At 33.7% G+C, this 20,564-nt stretch overlaps 1 protein-coding gene across 1 annotated transcript in view; it reads right to left on the bottom strand.

The window, feature by feature from the left end:
• SYCP2 (synaptonemal complex protein 2) overlaps positions 1-20,564 on the bottom strand; it is a 79,964-nt gene that overhangs the window by 42,026 nt on the left and 17,374 nt on the right. The window contains exons 2-14 of the mRNA XM_082428290.1: positions 17,208-17,269; positions 16,167-16,310; positions 15,203-15,331; positions 14,294-14,398; positions 14,021-14,045; positions 11,766-11,851; positions 9,745-9,830; positions 9,439-9,473; positions 8,439-8,581; positions 8,303-8,355; positions 6,910-6,955; positions 6,270-6,365; positions 1,105-1,165 (exon numbers count right to left, since the gene is read on the bottom strand). Coding sequence (XP_082284416.1) covers positions 1,105-1,165; positions 6,270-6,365; positions 6,910-6,955; positions 8,303-8,355; positions 8,439-8,581; positions 9,439-9,473; positions 9,745-9,830; positions 11,766-11,851; positions 14,021-14,045; positions 14,294-14,398; positions 15,203-15,331; positions 16,167-16,310; positions 17,208-17,231 — 1,033 coding nt within the window. The 5' untranslated portion in view covers positions 17,232-17,269. The remainder of the gene's footprint in view (positions 1-1,104; positions 1,166-6,269; positions 6,366-6,909; positions 6,956-8,302; positions 8,356-8,438; positions 8,582-9,438; positions 9,474-9,744; positions 9,831-11,765; positions 11,852-14,020; positions 14,046-14,293; positions 14,399-15,202; positions 15,332-16,166; positions 16,311-17,207; positions 17,270-20,564) is intronic.

Here is a 20,564-nt window from a genome sequence, read left to right as displayed (position 1 = left end):
GAAACTCAAAAGGTCTAAAATTTCCAAAACAGTCTTGAAAAACCAAACCAAACCCACAGTGTTAGAAGACTAACACTATCTCACTTTAAGACTCACTATAAATCTACAGTAATTAAAACAATGTGGTACTGGCATAGGGAACAGATCAATGGAATGGACTACAGCATCAAGACCTGCACTTGTACCAGTCATTTGATTTTCAGCAAGGGAACCAATGAAGTCCAGTGGGGAAAGGAAAACCTTTTCATCAAATAGTCCTGAAATAGCTGTATACCCATTTGAAAAAGTGAACCTAGCTCCTATATCACGCCATAATCAAATACTAATTTGAGATGGGTCATAATCCTCAACATAAAAGCTAAAACCACGAAGTTTTTATAGAAAAACAGGAGAACATCTTTGTGACTTGGTAGTAGGCAAAATTTCTTAGGTCACACAAAGCCATAACCATGGAAAAAAAAAAAACTGATCATGTGGACTTCAAATTTAAAAACTTCTGCTCATTAAAGACACCACTGAGAAAATGAATAAGATACAGATAGGGAGAAAATACTCACAGAACATATATTTGTCGAAGGATTCGTATCCAGGATACATAAGAACTCAAAAACTTAATAATAAAAAAGACAGTCCAGTAAAAAAAAAAAAAAATGGACAAAATATTTAAACAGACACTTCACGAAGAAGATATATGAGTGGCCATTAAGCACATGAAAAAGTGCTCAACATCACTGGTTATTAGGAAAATGCAAATAAAAGCTATCATGAGATACCACTACATGCCCACTGAGATAACTAAAATATGTCTTGATATCTGAATCTGGAGTGGTGCCAGTCTGCCAAGGTGTATGATTTTTGTCCAGCACGCATTGACAAGAAAGTGACTGATCACGGGTTTTAGACTAGATAGAGAAGGAAATAAATACAAGATATTGGGGGAAATGTGGGGTCAGGGAATTTGATGATATTGAACTATCAAATTTATGAATGTGAACATATGAAAATGTTGACCTGCTTTCATCAGTCTATTGTGTTTTTCCATAGAGTGTGCAACTTCTACTCCAACAGAATCAAGAAGATAGTTATAGAAAACAAGTTTAATACCTTCAATGCTGTATATTTGTACTTCTTCCTCAGGCACAGTGACTGCTTCCCACTGATGATTCTTAAATTTAAAAACAGGTTTTGATCATAAATAATAATTCATTCTTGCTTTAAAGCTCCTTTAAACACCATTTTAAGTTATACAAACAATAAAGGTTATTATTATTTTTTTTTACTAAGTATCACTAAGTAACTGGTTGATATAACACATTTCTTGCTCCATCAATTGACTAGATAATATATTATACTTGTCACATTTAATCTATTTGTTCATTCTTAAAAGTAAATGACAGTACTGACTACTTTTATGGTTTCCTATTCTTAACCAAAAGCAAAAAATGACTAGCCATTCATATTTATTAGAGTATACCCTTTTAAAAAATATTACCAAATCCTGTCATTTCTTCCTTTGAAATGTTGTGTGATCATATTCATCCCCCAATTCCCACTCATTAATTGATTGTCCTTAGATTCAAACACTGAATGCATGTGAATAATAACCTAAAATGTTTTCCCCTTCCAAGTATTTTCATTGAAAATTTGTATAAGTGAATAAAATAATATGAATTCACACAAAAAAGTCATGGTAAAAATTAGAACCATTCCTAAAAGATGGGATCCTAAAACCTTCAGTAATCTTATGATGAAAATAGATCCAATTCTTTTGCTATTTAAGGACCACTCATTGTATAGAAATTCTGCTAAATCCTCGATCGCTTCACTAACTCCCTCCCTTATTTGCCTTAATTGAAACCAGTCTGTACTCTGAGGGCACCACTACTATTATAATTATAGCCTTCTCCAGTTAAGGTGCTAATTCTCCCAGACCTCAAAACCTCAGGGTCGGCAGGAAAGGGCTGGTCTCCTCCTCTCTCCCCAACACTTTGAGCAGCTTCACATTTCTCTGTGTGTAAAAACCTTGCCCCTTTGTGGCACATGCCAGCTGGCACAATACCTACCGGTTATCATCTACTAACTTTAAAGTGACTCTTCCTCATACATGGAGGCACCTGGTTCAAAGCTTTCCTTTTGAAAAAATGTCTACATTATAAAAATTTTCAAACAGATTATAAAAAATAGAAATCATAGTATACTGAATCCAAAATATGCCCGTACCCAGCTTCAACAGTTACCGATATATTATACCCACTTGTTTCATCTTCACCCCCTACTCTCCCTCTATTACACTCTCCTCCTCTTGACCTCAGTTTTTTATTTAATCTCTCTGTCACCGCAGCCATCAACTTTAAAACTCTTATCCTTAAAGTACCTAAAAAAAACCCCTCCCTTGAATCCACATCTCACTTTAGCTTCTACTGTTCTCTTTCCCTTGTCTTTACTTCCTCTACAAATATTTCAACTTTCCAGGAATGCCTAAATCCTCATCACTTAAGCGAAATTGCTCTTTCATGGATCGCCAGTTTTTATTTATTTAACATGTGTTTTGACAGTGTTCATCATTTCCGCTCATAAAACACCCTTCCTTTGTCTTCTATAACATGATATCCTTTTGTTCTTTTTTGGCTGATTCATCAAGTATCATTCAGGCTAGAGTCTCTTCTACCTATCCTGTATAAATTTTTTTTTCACAGTTCTGTCATGTAGACACTCATTAAATCCCATGGTTTTATTTATCATCTATATACAGAGAGCTTCTAAATCTCCACTTACAGCTCAGCTCTCTCACCTCAACTTCAGACCAATATATCCAACTGCCTACAAGATATCTTCAGCTGAATACCCCACAAACACCTCCAAATCAAAACATCCAAAGTCGAGCTCATCATCTTCCCCTACAAAACTGATCCTCCTGGGACAGCATCTTCTTCCATCCAGTTACCCAAGTTTTATTAATCCTTCCTCTTTTTACTACAAACAAACTACCAAGTCTGCTCAATTCTACCTCCTCAAGTTTTTCTGGAATCCATCCATTTCCATCCATCCCCACTGTCACTTTCCAAAACTGTGCCACCGTGATTTCTCTCACCTGGATTACTGCAAGTCTCCTAACTGCCTCTGGTCTTGTCCCTTTTTAATCTGTTCTCCCTGAGGCAGGAGACAGGTGGGCCCCAAGCTAGACATTTACAACTGGCCTCCTGTTCCAAATTCCTGGGGTGAGAAGAAGATGGGCTCCAGGCCGGACATTCATTACAACCCCCAACCCCCATGTTTACATTTCCTGAGGCAAGAGACAAACCGGCTCCGGACTACATATTTATGACCGGACTCCAGTCTATATTTGGAGATCTGCACTTCAATATAAGAAACAGCAACAGGAACAGGGTAGATAACTGGACATTGGACACTTTTACGGCAGGGACAGAGAGGGGCTAAACCCTGTTAAAAGATCAAGACATCATGCATTTCCCATCCTTGGTGCAAGGGAAACATTGCACATGCACAGAAAGGCTCCTTGGGGTTCAAAAAGGAGGGGGCACCACCCCATAATATGTGATGCTAAGGCCATCCCCTAGGCCTCTGGGCTGAAATCCATGTTGGAAAAAAGTTGCCCATGCACCGTCGTCGGGGAGGGTCCTAGGGCAGGTCAGGTGTTGAGAAACCAGATAATTGGCCAAAGGTAAACAAAGACCTGGAAGAACTGCCCTATATAAATGACTTAACCACCTCTTTACTGTGCTCATTAGGGAGGAGGCCCACACCCTTGCTCTCCCAGTGTGTAATTCTGCCTTGCTTCCATCTTAACTAAACAAACTGTTTCTCTGTGTGCTCTCCCACTAGTTGTTGTGCTATGTCTCTAAATAATAAACTTTGTACCTGTTTTTTTTTTTTTTTTACAGTTTTGCCTCTGTAAGAAATGCATTTTTCACTGGGGGCAATAGCCAGGGGGTCTGGTGGCTAGGATTCCTGGTTTTCATCCAGGCTACCCAGGTTCAATTCCTGGGCAGGGAATTAAGATCTCGCTTCACGCCACCACTCACTGCTGCCTCTCCGAGATCATCCTCACCAGGAGAATCTTTTACGTGAATGTGATGCTCAGTGTCTAGCATATATCTGGCACACAGTAAATTCTTATTAAATATTCACTGAACTGATGTTGCCTCCTACTTATAATCCTTCTTTGGCTCTATACTGCCTGCCTTATTTCTTTTCAATATCCTTTGAACTCTATGCACTAACCATACTATGTATCTTTCAGTTCTTTGAGTATTCTATATATTCATTCTTAAAATAAATACGAGCCCTTGAATAGCCATAAATGAGAAAAGACATGTCCCTGGTTTAATAAATCTTATGTTCTACGGGGGGAAAAACAGAAAAAACAACGGATAAACAAAAGGATTTTAAGTAGCAATAACTACTATAAAAGAAAAAAAGAGGCCAATGTGATATAATGTGGCTGGGTGGCTACTTCAGACTGAGTTACCAGAGAATACCTCTACAAGGAGGTGACATTTGTGCTGAAATCTAACTGGGAAGGAACTAAGACGCAAAGATCTGGAGGTTCCTAAGCATTAGAACCAGCAAGTAGAAAGACTTGAAAAGAGCGTGATCTAGAGGAAAAGGAAAAAAAAAATGAATGTGGCTAGAACACAGTAAGCACAGAGAACAGTCTGATTATCAGAGAAATAGCCAGGGGCCAGGTCATAAAGGCCCTCAAACACCATGTTAAAGAGACAAAGGGAGGGTTTTAAGCAGCCACAATATGGAAGAATGGCTTTGAGGAGAGTAAGCCTGAAGACAGGGAGAATGCACTACTGCTATAGAAATCCAGAGGGGAGAGGAGTCTAAATATCTCTGTGGGAAGAACTCTCTCCCAGCATCTCTAGATCAGTGACAGGAACATAGGAGGCATTTATTACAAATGCATTTTATACTATCCCTATCAAGTATAATACTAAAATTACTTATTTTCTTGTCTGAATCATCCATTAGACCAAGTGAATGAAGTCAGGAACCACATCAGTCCTATTCTATCCTCTTTTCCCAAAATGAAAGTCCACTTCCTGAAGAAAATCCAGTTAAAAATACACCTAAAAACGCTGCAAGAATAAATATACTAATGAAAACCATCAGTACCCCTGAGAAGTAGTGCTAGTTTTTGGAACTCAATTTTAATTAAGCATTCTAAAAAGGTACTCTAAAAAGAAATAAAGGTACATGGAAATCCTAAGAGGCATTTGGTTAATGTTCGTCTATAAAGAGTTTACCTGGAACAAAAGGCAGGATTTTACAAGAGAGAGACTAAAAAGACTAAAGCCTCATTGTATTATCAGCAGCCGCAGTCAGATCAGTATATGCAAATCAACTCTTACTCAGATTTTGGCCATACAGTTTGAGCTAGAAGTATGCAAATGTAGAAAATATTAAGTGGTGGCTATTTGGAAACAAGGCCTCAAGAATTTTCCTCAGGTTAAAAAGAGGTTAGTAGAAAACATACCACCTGGCTGGAAAGTTTAAACATAGCTACAATATAGCACAGAAAGAAAAGAACTAAAATTCACTTCTAAGTACCACCATAAGAATCAATCCCTCACAACCAAATGTAAAATAACTAGCTAGCAGGAAGCAACTGCAAAGCACAGGGAGATCAGCTCAGTGCTTTGTGTCTAACTAGAGGGGTGGGAGACGCAAGAGGGAGGGGATATGGGGATACACGTATACGTATAGCTGATCCACTTTGTTATACAGCAGAAACTAACACACCGTTGTAAAGCAATTATACTCCAATAAAGATGTAAACAAACAAACAAAAAAAGAATTAATCCCTCACTATTTTCAAACAGAAGATTCTATGAAAGAATAAGGTTAAGACCATTTGTCATTCATCTGTTAATGTTATTTTTAACTGAGTGCTTCTGTACTGGAGTAACTTCTGTCTTTTCTAGATTCAATTCACTTTGTTCATGTGAATGTTAAATTTTAATCATTAACATGTAATTAATTTCTGAAAAGCTCATATTTAAACACTAGTGTTAAATTTTAGCATTTTTCTCTTGCAATAAGACATCAGAAATAATTTTCATTTCTAATTAACTTGATAGGTTACCATGCTCATCGAAACTACTAGAGCTAACATTGAAATCTATTAAAATAGCGAGAAAATAAATATCAAAGAAATCCATATTCTTAAGTTGAATTACAACATTATACACACACACACACACACACACACATAAAATGGTACAGAGGAATCTAAAGCTTACATCATTGTCTCCAGCAACGTAGAATGATACAGTCTGGCTCCCAAGATTAAAATCTATCCAAAATCCCTCAAGTTTTTCATCTGATGGTATTTTCAACTAATAAAATAAACATATAAAACTAGAATATACTATGCTTTTAAAAGAAACAACAGAAAATTATGATGTTATATTCATGGTTGAGTTTTTTTAAAAAAGAAAAGAGTAGAGCTGGAAGGTATGGGAAGATAAAGAGCAGGCAAGTACAGCATTTAAATCAATTTAGAAACAATCAAAAGAAATGCTGCTTAATATTTTACATAGAAATTAGCTAGCTCCAGAAAATCACAAATATTCCAAGTACAAATGAAGGTTGAAAATATTTTCATGTTTGAATATATTCATTAATGATAAACAATAATGGGCTTGATTAAGGAAACATAAGAAAATTTGAAGTACAACCTTTATATTTCATTTATCCTTGGCTACAAATGTGCCATTTCATAAAATGTCACTTAGATCCAGAATACCAGACCAGCTGTATTTGTGATCTAATTATGACTAACATTAATGTTCTTGTCAATTTGTAACCTACAATTCACTTGACCTTTGCACCAAAAGTCATCTAATAACTAAAACAACATATACTAAATTTAAAATTTACCTCGTATTTATCAAGAAATGCTGATAAACAAGGAAATGTAAAGACCCTGAAATAAAAAGTAGTCTGAATTAAAGAAAAAATTAATAAGCCTTCACAGCATAATTTTGACTTGCCATACAAATCACACCTAGGATCAAAAGGAAATGCAGTAGTGACAACAATTTAAATAAAATCATATTTCCTTCTTTATTACTCTTTAAAGTGAGAGTTCAGGGGAAATCTGTTTCTGAAAGACAGCATATTACTTTTTTTAATAAATTTATTTATTTATTTATTTTTGGATGTGTTGGGTCTTAGTTTCTGTGCAAGGGCTTTCTCCAGTTGCGGCGAGCGGGGGCCACTCTTCATCGCGGTGCGCGGGCCTCTCACTGTCGCGGCCTCGCCCGTTGCGGAGCACAGGCTACAGACACGCAGGCTCAGTAGTTGTGGCTCACGGGCCTCAGTATATTACTTTGAGGATACTACTCAACCTACCATTTTGACTAAAGTGACTGAACCAAATTACTTTTCATGTTATCGACTATGAACAGAGATGCCTAATTTAGCTTATACTAGTGATATTGATACAGTGGAAGTTCCCATAAGATTATATGGGAAAAGAAGAGTAGAAGTGAATAATACTGCTAATAAAAATGGCTGAACTCACTGAATACTTTCTTGGTCAGATACTACTATAAGTACTAAGTGTATAACCGTCTCATTTAATCTTCACAACAAACATATGAGGTAGATATTATTAGTATTCTTATTTTACAGCTAAGGAAACTGAGGCGAGTAAGGTTAAATAACTTGTCCAACATTAGAACAGGAAGAGGAGGACCTGTTATTCAAATCCAAATAGTGTGACTCCCTGCGCACAACCCTCACCCTATCTTTCATTTCCTTAGCAGGTAAACTAAATGTGAACTCATTCAATCCAATGTGGCCTGAGCACCTATAAGGTGCCAGGCACTGCACTACAAAAATGCCTCTTCTGTCATTGTCAAAAGTGATAAAAGTTTTTATTACCTAGCCTTCCATGACCATTCTTGAGATTAAATAACTGCAGAAAGAACATCCTTACAATATGCTAATTATAAAAGAAGATGATTTATGTTTGCTATATATTTTTATTCCAGTATGTGTACGAAGGAGGTAGCTCAAGTAATATTTATACCTAGATTTTTATTGTTCCTTAAACACCAAATTTATAATATATATGCAATTCTGAAATATAGTAAACCAATTTTAGACTAAGTTATTAATTAATATTAATTAAATAAAAATGTATTCCTTCCTCTAAAAAGTACAAAGCAAAATAAGACCAGTGGAGGATTATTTCAGCCTACCATTGTGTGCTCTTTCTTGAGCTCTATTTCTTTATCATTAAATGGTTGTATTTTGCATTGTTTACCTTCTTTTGTCTCCAAGCATGCCATTTACAAGGTTGAGAAATATCCTGCAATCCTAATTTTTAAAAAAGAGAGAGCTTTTAAAAAACATAGTAATTTTAAAAAAACTTGTTAATTTGTTATTTTTACACTACTTACTGTTTCAAATTCAGTGTCTTTAATTCCTTTAAATGCATTAGCAATAAAATCCATTGAAAACCACTGACATGCCAGTTCTTGCCTTTGTTTTTCTGTGGTCATTCTACATAAAGCTTCTATGATAGCCACTTGTAAGTCATAATCTTTAAAAAAAAAAAAATTAATGTATTATTTGAAATTATGAAAATTAAAGTTTATAAAAGTCAATACATTTCATAAGTTGTTAGAACAAGCAAGAGTAATAAGGAACATAGTTTAATTTACTCATCTTTTGCCATTTTCTTCATATAGATTAGAAACATCTCATCATTACAGGCATGAATATAGCCCAAATAACAAAATAAGTTTACTAAGAGAAGAAAGGAGTAAAAAAAAACTTTTAAGGATATTTAAAAGAAACTCCTAAATGTTCAAAGATTCTTCCATTCCATTATTAGAGTTGTGAATTACAAAATAACTCATACAGAAGTCTATAAATCACAGGTAATCTTTGTTTTCCTTTTGCATATCATGATATTTACAGTTATTTTAAAGTACTTTAAACCAGTGGTTTGTTCTATATGTAAATCACTACATCAAAATTTTCTCATATGAAACTTAGGAAAGAAAATTTGAGCTCTTTTAATAAAAACATTGTTTACAAACAAGTCTATCAATCCCAAGAATATTAAACCTCTTAATTTCATAAAATACATTTAAGGAATTTCTTCATAAAAGGAATCCAAATCTACTTGAAAATTATTATTCAAAAACCTACCATTAGGCACAAATTATATTTGACAACTCCTGTTATCATACTTATTTTTTTAGTCCCACAGGTATTTATCCTTTAATTACTTATTAAGGTAATTAAAAATTGCTTGATTATACACAGTTTATAATTCCCTCGCATAATTTCACTACATTATAATGTTAATATTATTTTGACTACTTAGATATTATAGTCTATTAATAAATTTGGAGTAATTTCAAATATGAACATTTTGAAAAAAAGACTTACCTCCAGCATCTAAAATCCTTTCTCCCATACTACTCCTGTGAATCAAAACAACAAGTTATATACTAGACAAGTATCAATTAACTAGAAAGCTCGTATGTTTGGGGGAAAAAACTTCACCAAAATTTACAATTGATTAGTATCACAGACTTTGGCAGAAAACGTATATATAAATTATACTAGAAACCTACAAGAGTTTATCAGTTTTAATTATTAATGCAACTCATGGTTGCCTTATTTGCCTTATAAAACATCCTTTAAATTCTTGACTTGAACCACTAATTAAAGAAATATAGTACAAATTATTACATGAGAAGTAACATTTCTTGGTTAGAGAGTATTTTCCTGGCATCTTGAGGCATTTTGTCCAGCATAGCATTCATTATTTTTAGAGTCTAGAAAAGAAAAATACATAATCCATTAACTTTATATATTCAGTGAAACATTAAGTACTTAGAGATATATTGTAGGTACATAAACTTAGAAGCCTATTTTTTCTTAATCACAGCATTTTATGCAGGGAAAGAAGGGTGGAGGAAAGAGTATAAAGTATAAAATAGTGAATACAGGAAAACATAAAACACAGGATATCAAAAATAGAATATACCATGATTCCTGTACTCAAAGCAGTTATACTCTTTGCAGTATGACATATGTTTATTATTACTCTAAGAACTAAAGCAGCAAAAAATATTACCCTATTCATATTTGTTCTTATGACTATACACATGTACACACATATATATATATACTAATACAGGTTATTTTTAGCATTTACTTAGGAACTACTAATATCTAGATGGTATAGTTTATTTTCATATGAGCTATATATATGTATACATAAACCCACGTGCTTATGAATTTTCAATACATATTTAGGTAATATTGGGTTGGCCAAAAGGTGTGTTTGGCGTTTTTTTCCCATAAGATGGCTCTAGTAGCGCTTAGGAGTCTTTAACTTCATTCGAAACAATTTTGTTAGATTGTACTGTGACAGCTGTCATATCAGCGTGCATTTAAAAAGAACTTACCAAAATTGGTGAATTTTTGTGTAGTCATTTTCATATTGAAGATGGAAGAAAAAAGCAACATTTTTGGCATATTATGCTTTATTATTTCAAGAAAGGTAAACATGCAACTGAAACGCAAAAAAGATTTGTGCAGTGTATGGAGAAGGTGTTGTGACTGATGAAACATGTCAAAAGTGGTTTGCGAAGTTCCATGTGGAGATTTCTCGCTGGACGATGCCCCATGGTCGGGTAGACCAGTTGAAGTTGACAGCGATCAAATCAAGACATTAACTGAGAACAATCAACGTTGTACCACGCAGGAGATAGCTGACATACTCAAAATATACAAATCAAGCGTTGAAAATCATTTGCACCAGCTTGGTTATGTTAATCACTTTGATGTTTGTGTTCCACATAAGTTAAGCAAAGAAAACCTTCTTGACCGTATTTCCACATGCAATTCTCTACTGAAACATAACGAAAACGTTCTGTTTTTAAAACAAATTGTGACGGGTGATGGAAAGTGGATACTGTACAATAATATGGAACGGAAGAGACACTGGGGAAAGAGAAATGAACCACCACCAACCACACCAAAGGCCGGTCTTCATCCAAAGAAGGTGATGTTGCATATATGGTGGGATTGGAAGGGAGTCCTCTATTATGAGCTTCTTCCGGAAAACGAAACGATTGATTCCAACAAGTACTGCTCTCAATTAGACCAACTGAAAGCGGCACTCGACCAAAAGCGTCCAGAATTAGTCAACAGAAAACGCATAATCTTCCATCAGGATAACACAAGACCGCATGTTTCTTTGATGACCAGGCAAAAACTCTTACAGCTTGGCTGGGAAGTTCTGATTCATCCGCCATATTCATCAGACATAGCATCTTCGGATTTCCATTTATTTCAGTCTTTACAAAATTCTCTTAATGGAAAAAAATGTCAATTCCCTGGAAGACTGTAAAAGGTACCTAGAACAGTTCTTTGCTCAAAAAGGTAAAAAGTTTTGGGAAGATGGAATTATCAAGTTGCCTGAAAAATGGCAGAAGGCAGTGGAACAAAACGGTGAATATGTTGTTCAATAAAGTTCTTGATGAAAATGTAAAATGTGTCTTTTTTTTAAACTTAAAAACCGAAGGAACTTTTTGGCCAACCCAATATATTTCATCATGTCAGACAATGAATTAAGATAACAGAGATACACTACATGATAATTTAGTGCCAAGATAAAATAATTATTCAATTTGATAAATTGCTACCAAATTGTCTTCACCTTCTCTTTAAGTTTTCAAAGAAAATCTAAAAAATGACTTTACCTCCTGCTGAATACAAATATTCACTCTTGAGTCAATAACCAGGGCACAAATTCGAGGTATGAAACTTTCCACTACTTGCCTTTTACCTGAATAAAAGTAAATTATTGACAAATGTGTATTTTAAACTCTTTTAAATGACAATCTTATATGTGTTAATAGAAATCGGACATACTAATTCAGTTCAGAAGAAGGCCCAAGGACTGGCCTGGGCACCAGGAAGCATGACATTCAGTCCTGGTTCTGCCATTAACTAGCTATGTAACTTCGAAAAACACCATTCAAACAGATGTGACTGATTTTAACTCTGGCAAAGGAATAACCCCAGATCCAGCTTCCCCTTTGAGGCACTTAAAGCAGTATTTATTACTTTTTTGGATAAATAAATACAGTCTAAAACTGGAAACGTCTAATTTGAGGTATTTATGAAAACTGGCCTCAGTAATTTATAGTCATACCTCCAAAATTCCATAACGGCCATTAACACCTCCAGACTTCATGAAGATCTAAATATCTTGACCTATTTCTAAAATTTGACCCTTTTCTCTCAAAAGACAAGGCTTTATTAATACTAAGTATATTAAGAGGAATTTGCTACATGTTAATTCATGATGCAGAGTTCTAAAATAATTTTAACTAATGGCAACGCTGCAACAGAAAATGCACTTTACAAAGTGACTACAGTAAAAGAAAAAAAAATCACTGAATTACTTGAAAAGATAAAGTGATTTACTTAAAAAAAAACCAGTTGGATCACTTCATAATCACTGGTGCTTTAGGACTGTTTTCTCCCTTAAAAACTTAAGAATTTAGACTAGATTGTTATGTTAATTGCAAAGAAACCAATGAAAAGGTAGCATTAACTACTACTGAAATAAATAGCAATTGATATTTTTAAACGCTTTGGCAGCAATTAGCTGTTCCTTTATTTATAAACAATTCACCGGCCCCAATTACCAATCCTAGGTAATTCTTCCTCAACCAACACAGAGATAAAATAACTTGAGTTTATTGTTTGACATAAGGCACTGCCAAGCACAAGTGAAATGATGAGTTGTAACATGTTCTATATTCTCTGTGTACTCTGAAAATTTTGTTTCATTAGATCAAGGACAAACTATGGCCCACAAACTAAATCCAACTCACTGTCCCTTTTTGTATGGCTGTATTCATCAGCAGGTACTCTGTGGAAATATGTGAATCTATCATGATTTACTGAACTGGTAGTCTCAGGTGAATTTCATTCATTCTTACGAACTTAGCCATCATTAGCCACCACTAAATGAATGGCTTTGGTAATTAGCTTGGGCTGCAGAGCTGATGGGTTTCTTAATGAATTCAACACCAAAGTCCAAGGCAATATTAGTGCGTATATGAGAAACTTATACTTCAATAAAGTTATTTCAATGAAACAAAGGTCATCTGAATCACAAGTAATGTCCAGCTGCTTTATACATCTCCTAGGCTGTCAAAAGCTGAGACAAGAAATGACATCTCCATTTCCAACAACAAATTTATAGGGGATATATTTTTTCCAAGCTCCAACTACAGATCCAGCAGCGTTTCTGGACATTGATGTAGGTGCAAAGGAAATTTCCCTATTTCAAAATTCATTTTAACTCTGCAACTGAGGAGCTTCCACCTAACCTTCAACCGAAAGTGATTAATCTGCAATGCAATGGCATTCTAAAAAGCAAGTATTAAGAAAAAAGTCTAATATAATTCTATAAATGCTTTCCAAGTGATGAATATGCTCAATTAAAAATCATGCTCATGAACTGGTATCAGTATTTGGCATTATCTACATGAAAAGACATTTTCTAATGTAATATACACAAAATTTCACTACAGATAAGCACGAACAAATGAATATTTGCAATTAATTTTTATAACAGCAAACACTAACTCTGAACCTTAATTAAGAGAAACGTCATCTTCTCAAAAAAGAGTGCTATTCTCATTAGTAGACCTGTATTACAAAAACACTGTACTCAATTATTATTATATTTTGAGTTGCATCAATACAACATTTGTGGAAATTTGTTTTCTTTCTTGTTAAATAAGTACCTACATCAATTTTTTTCTTGGCCCACAAAGCCTAAAATATTTACTATCTGACCCTTTACAGAAAAAATTTGTCGATCCCTGAATTAGGTAATGAATTCCTAATATTAGGACAATACTACAAGAATTGCAAGATTATACCAAAACTCTAACAGCAAATTACTGTTCCAGTAGAAATAAAATGTTTATTATACCTTCATCATCGATGTCATGTATGACCTGAAAGTGAATAATATTTAATTTAAAACTTACTATCTTATATTATAAACCATTACAAATAGTATTAAAATAACAGGTTACATATGAACTCACCAAATAATTATTTAACTTTTATGTACTAACTAATTAATCAGGATAAATGCACTAACCAACCTGTTAGTGACTTTTAGTCTCAGGGCATATAGAACACAAATTGTTTTTAAATAAACACATGCTTTATAACATCAGTGAATCAATATGATTGTTACCATCAAAAGATCAAATAAGTCTTCTATCATATTTATAACAGCTTCATCTTTTGAATTTCCTTGACTCAGAATAATCTCCTTGGATTTTTCAAACCAGGCGACCATGTAGAAAAAGAAATGTATATACATTAGTTACTTTGAATTCAATTTTAATAATTTTAAGAATGTACTCATACAAACAGTAAACCTAAGAATAAAGAAACATTAAAAATAAAAATTCCAGTATTGTATCAAAATAAGTTTATGCTCTTAAACACTGTCATTGTTTTTGCTTTTTAGTAGCTCACTATATGTTCCCATTTTTTAGATGGGAATGGATGAAGTTAATCCAATTCCAAGTAGAAAATCTTTACTTCCCCCCCTTCAAATTCTTAGTTCATGTACATTCATATTCATAGATAAAAAATAAATTATCATTACACATTAGATTATTGTGGCATTTTTACTATTTGAAATGTTTTGGTATTATTTTATTTTTATTAACTCAGACATTTGATTACACACTATGTCTTAGGCACTGTTCTTGGTGCTGGGTATACAACAATGAACAAAACAGACAAAAATCAATATCCTACATTCTAAAATGGGAAATAGATAATAATAAATGATATAAAAAGAAAAGTAAATTAAGTTAGATAGTGATTAAGATGAGCTAAAGAGAAAATAGAGCAAGTAAAGGCCTTAGGGAGTCTTGTGACCTTAAATTCACACAATTATCAAGGACCCTGTATACAGTTCCCTTGTGATCTTTATTTTTCTAACATATACCACAGGTTATAAAAATATTTTATCTCAAAGTTTTATATACACTTCCCAAATTTATTTTCCAACAGTTTGAACCATTTAATTAGAAAACACACCTTTAATCATATTTCCCTCAAAGAAATATGTTATATATTCTATACTCATCTTTTGGACTAGTCCTTGTTTTATCATAGTTAGAAGTCCAGCTCGCCCCAATATACTGATATTTTTGCCACATCTTCCAAAAGAAACCAAAATGGTTGAAACAGTTTGGATATCCTTTTTATTCAGCTCCTGAAATGCAAATTATACATTTAAACATCTGTAAATACAAAATAGAACGGAATTGGCATTGTGCTAGGAGCGTTATAATCCTCACAAATCCTGTGTTAGTCATTATCATAATCATAATCTCCATATTGCAAAGGACAAAAGTGTGGTTTAAAAAAGGCAACCTGCTTACAGGCACTCAGCCAGTGAATGACAAACTCAGTACAAAATTGCAGACATGTATAAACTCAAGAAACTTTAGAATTATGATGCAATGAATCAGTTATCTTCCATTCTAAAAAGCTCTATGCATTTAACTAAGGGATACAAGAAATTTTTACTCACTCTTCTAGTTCGTAACAAACGTCAAATTCTGTGGAGATTGTCAATAATCACTTTTTTCTCACGTATAAAAAATACTTTATACATGACAAATCAAGTACAAGGTCTTCGATGATTTTTATTTGTTTTTGTTTGTTTTATTTTTTGCAAGCACCAAGCACTGTCCACACAACATGAAGAATATGCTGATAGGCTTTTAAAAAATAGATCAAGTTGTTTAAACTTCAAACAGGTAAGCTGTTTTTCCCATTTAGATAACAGTTAATAATGGTAAACACTATGTAAACACAGATTTTTTTGTATATATTATTTAGAAAACAACAGTCCAACATGTTATTTGGGACTCCTCAAACAAACACACACAAAAAGCAAGTGGTGAAACAAGCATTTATTTAGATAGTTATAAGTGAGCTTGCCAAAGCCTTTTTATTCATTCCTTCCAACGGAGTATCTCTTCCTAAAAAGTAGAGTGGTATCTAATAACTGTAACACTCATTCAACAAAAATGAATATTTACCCTGCACATAAGGTTATCCAACTTGTGGAAAAACTGTTTGCTGCATTTAATCTTCACATCTTCACAAATATCAATTTGTAAAAGTGTTTTCAAAGGTTTGAAATCATTTTTTCTTAAAGCATCATCAATGCATTTTTCCAACTGCTGAAATATAGAAAATGGCAAATATATTGAATCAAAACCCAAATTAGTCACCTTATGAAATCAAATAATTTAAGAATTGTTTTCACATTTGAAAATTCTCAAGAGCTTATATAATATCAATTCATTTATTTAAAAAAACTGTCCACTATTAAATTCAGAGTAACAGAATTAGAGATTAAGTTTTTTGATAATAATAAGCTCTATACAGGAAAAATATATTTTACTAATTTTCCACTTCATATTTCTTATTGGAAAGTCATCATTATGCTAAACTCAACAAAAACCTGTTAATGAAGGAAATAAAAATCAACTTTATAGTAACTAATACTTAATACCATGGATAAAACCCTAACATATCTATCAATTTCTTCATGAAGTTTAAATAGTTAAAAAAAAAAAAATTGCATAAAGACAGGTAAAAGCACTTTTTTAGAAACTATACCAACCAATATAACTTAAGCATTACATACACATATAATTTATTATTTATTATATTCTATATTTATAAGCTTTACAAAATCTGCCATCCCTGCTATTAAAGTACACCACCATTAACAAGGAATTTTCATATATTAATATGACTCTCCTAAATGCAAGTATCTCACAGTTTTAAGCCTTGATATAAAAGTATCCAGGCAGTGTATGATTCATTTCTATGTAAGAGATAGATATAAATCATCTTTAGTACTTTATATTCTTAATAAAGCTTTTGGAAACAAATCTATTGAAAAAATAAAAGGATAACATTTTTATTTCAATTATTTGACTCTTGACCATTTCATAAAAACAAGTAAGCTTTGTCTTTCCTAAAACGATAGCATTTAATACCTATAAATAAACAGAAAGTGATTTTAGGAATTAAAATAAAAGACTTCCTTTTGGTCTAGGACTACATACCTGGAGATCTGGTCTTACTGGCATTTTGACTTAATTTTAAAACAGGTGGACAAAACAAACACCTACAAAAGAAAGCATATACTTTCTGAATCTTACAATCTATTTTATATGTTTACAGTTTAAAAATCTTAACACACATAAATAAGCATTGCTGCTTATACCAAAGGCAATAAATGTTGTTTCTTCAAGTTCCTCACTGCTTATGAAATTACTCATTTGAATCTGTCCAAAGAAGTTTCTGGAGGAAAGCCTGAAGATCATTTATTCAAGCCTTCCCTTTTTATAAATGACTTAAATAAATGTCAAAGTCCTGCCAAAAGGTCACAAAACTAGTCATTGAAAGAATATAAATGTGAACCTCCCTCATCAGAGATTCCAACTTTGTTCCAACTTTGGGAACAAGAAGAAAAATAATCTTGAATTAATGCCTAAATAAAATTTAAGCTAGTAATACAATATTTAAGAAGGGACGTATATGCAAGTATACTGCCAAAGAACAGGATATGTAAGAATATACAAATATGCAATGAAAGGAGGAAAAGATAACCTAAACACATCTTTCCCTTCAAAAGAGAATGGAAACAAGAAACAGCAGGGTTACATTAAGCACCATCTTAACAAAAGCATCTAACATTTGCAAATGCAATTTGCAGGTTTGGAGGTTAGTCCTATAAAGGAAAAGAAATAAAACAATCTTCTCTAGACATCATAACTAGAACAATTTTAAAATAATCTGTACTATGAAGAGCTTTGTAACAGAACCTCAGGAAATCCAACATAGAGGGGAAATTAATTACTTAATCCAGGAGGAATACAGGACTGTGTATCTTGAAGGCAACAAAAAGGCACTAGTCAATCTACTTTCTTGCAGACATGCCAGTAGAGATATTTAAGTGCCAATGAGGACATACATAAGAGTCATACAAAAGGGATGAGCAAAAAAATATCCTGCATTTCCAAAGATTAACTCCGGGGGAAAAAATCTGATCCACAGAGAAACACTGATTCCACATACATAGGGAACCAAGTATAAAGATGCTTCTGCAGCATCGTTCTGAGTGAGAAAATTCAAAAGTACCTAGATGGGAGCTAGGAATGGGAGGGAGGGCAAGGAATGAAGAAATAAAATGTGGCATATGCTAATCAATTTTGTGAACATAACAGTTACATAAAACGGACGAGAATTTTAGATGTTTGCAGCCAAACAGTTTTAGTGATTAAAAAACATGTTGCCACAGGATAGATCATATCTTGGGTCACAAATGAAGCCTTGGTAAATTTAAGAAAATTGAAATCGTATCAAGTATCTTTTCCGACCACAACGCTATGAGACTAGATATTAATTACAGGAAAAGATGTGTAAAAAATACAAACACATGGAGGCTACACAATACACTACTTAATAACGAAGTGATCACTGAAGAAATCAAAGGGGAAATCAAAAAATACCTAGAAACAAATGACAATGGAGATACGACGACCCAAAACCTATGGGACGCAGCAAAAGCAGTGCTAAGAGGGAAGTTTATAGCAATACAAGCCTACCTCAAGAAACAAGAAACATCTCGAATAAACAACCTAACCTTGCACCTAAAGCAATTAGAGAAAGAAGAACAAAAAAACCCCAAAGCTAGCAGAAGGAAAGAAATCATAAAGATCAGGTCAGAAATAAATGAAAAAGAAATGAAGGAAACAATAGCAAAAATCAATGAAACTAAAAGCTGGTTCTTTGACAAGATAAACAAAATTGATAAACCATTAGCCAGACTCACCAAGAGAAAAAGGGAGAAGACTCAAATCAATAGAATTAGAAATGAAAAAGGAGAAGTAACCACTGACACTGCAGAAATACAAAAGATCATGAGAGATTACTACAAGCAACTCTATGCCAATAAAATGGACAACCTGGAAGAAATGGACAGATTCTTACAAATGCACAAACTGCCGAGACTGAACCAGGAAGAAATAGAAAATATGAACAGACCAATCACAAGCACTGAAATTGAAACTGTGATTAAAAACCTTCCAACAAACAAAAGCCCAGGACCAGATGGCTTCACAGGTGAATTCTATCAAACATTTAGAGAAGAGCTAACACCTATCCTTCTCAAACTCTTCCAAAATATTGCAGAGGGAGGAACACTCCCAAACTCATTCTATGAGGCCACCATCACCCTGATACCAAAACCAGACAAAGATGTCACAAACAAAGAAAACTACAGGCCCATATCACTGATGAACATAAATGCAAAAATCCTCAACAAAATACTAGCAAACAGAATCCAACAGCACATTAAAAGGATCATCCACCATGATCAAGTGGGGTTTATCCCAGGAATGCAAGGATTCTTCAATATACGCAAATCAATCAATGTGATACACCATATTAACAAATTGAAGGAGAAAAACCATATGATCATCTCAACAGATGCAGAGAAAGCTTTCGACAAAATTCAACACCCATTTATGATAAAAGCCCTGCAGAAAGTAGGCATAGAGGGAACTTTCCTCAACATAATAAAGGCCATATATGACAAACCCACAGCCAACATTGTCCTCAATGGTGAAAAACTGAAACCATTTCCACTAAGATCAGGAACAAGACAAGGTTGTCCACTCTCACCACTATTATTCAACATAGTTTTGGAAGTGTTAGCCACAGCAATCAGAGAAGACAAAGAAATAAAAGGAATCCAAATCGGAAAAGAAGAAGTAAAGCTGTCACTGTTTGCAGATGACATGATACTATACATAGAGAATCCTAAAGATGCTACCAGAAAACTACTAGAGCTAATCAATGAATTTGGTAAAGTAGCAGGATACAAAATTAATGCACAGAAATCTCTTGCATTTCTATACACTAATGATGAAAAATCTGAAAGTGAAATTAAGAAAACACTCCCGTTTACCATTGCAACAAAAAGAATAAAATATCTAGGAATAAACCTACCTAAGGAGACAAAAGACCTGTATGCAGAAAATTATAAGACACTGATGAGAGAAATTAAAGATGATACAAATAGATGGAGAGATATACCATGTTCCTGGATTGGAAGAATCAACATTGTGAAAATGACTCTACTACCCAAAGCAATCTACAGATTCAATGCAATCCCTATCAAACTACCACTGGCATTTTTCACAGAACTAGAACAACAAATTTCACAATTTGTATGGAAACACAAAAGACCCCGAATAGCCAAAGCAATCTTGAGAACGAAAAATGGAGCTGGGGGAATCAGGCTCCCTGACTTCAGACTATATTACAAAGCTTCAGTAATCAAGACAGTTTGGTACTGGCACAAAAACAGAAATATAGATCAAGGGAACAGGATAGAAAGCCCAGAGATAAACCCA

This window comes from Balaenoptera physalus, assembly GCF_965194825.1.
Source record: "Balaenoptera physalus genome assembly, chromosome: 16".
In the NCBI taxonomy this organism is placed as follows: Eukaryota; Metazoa; Chordata; class Mammalia; order Artiodactyla; family Balaenopteridae; genus Balaenoptera; species Balaenoptera physalus.
The sequence above is the reverse complement of the archived record's forward strand: the minus strand, read 5'-3'. Positions and strand labels throughout refer to the sequence as shown.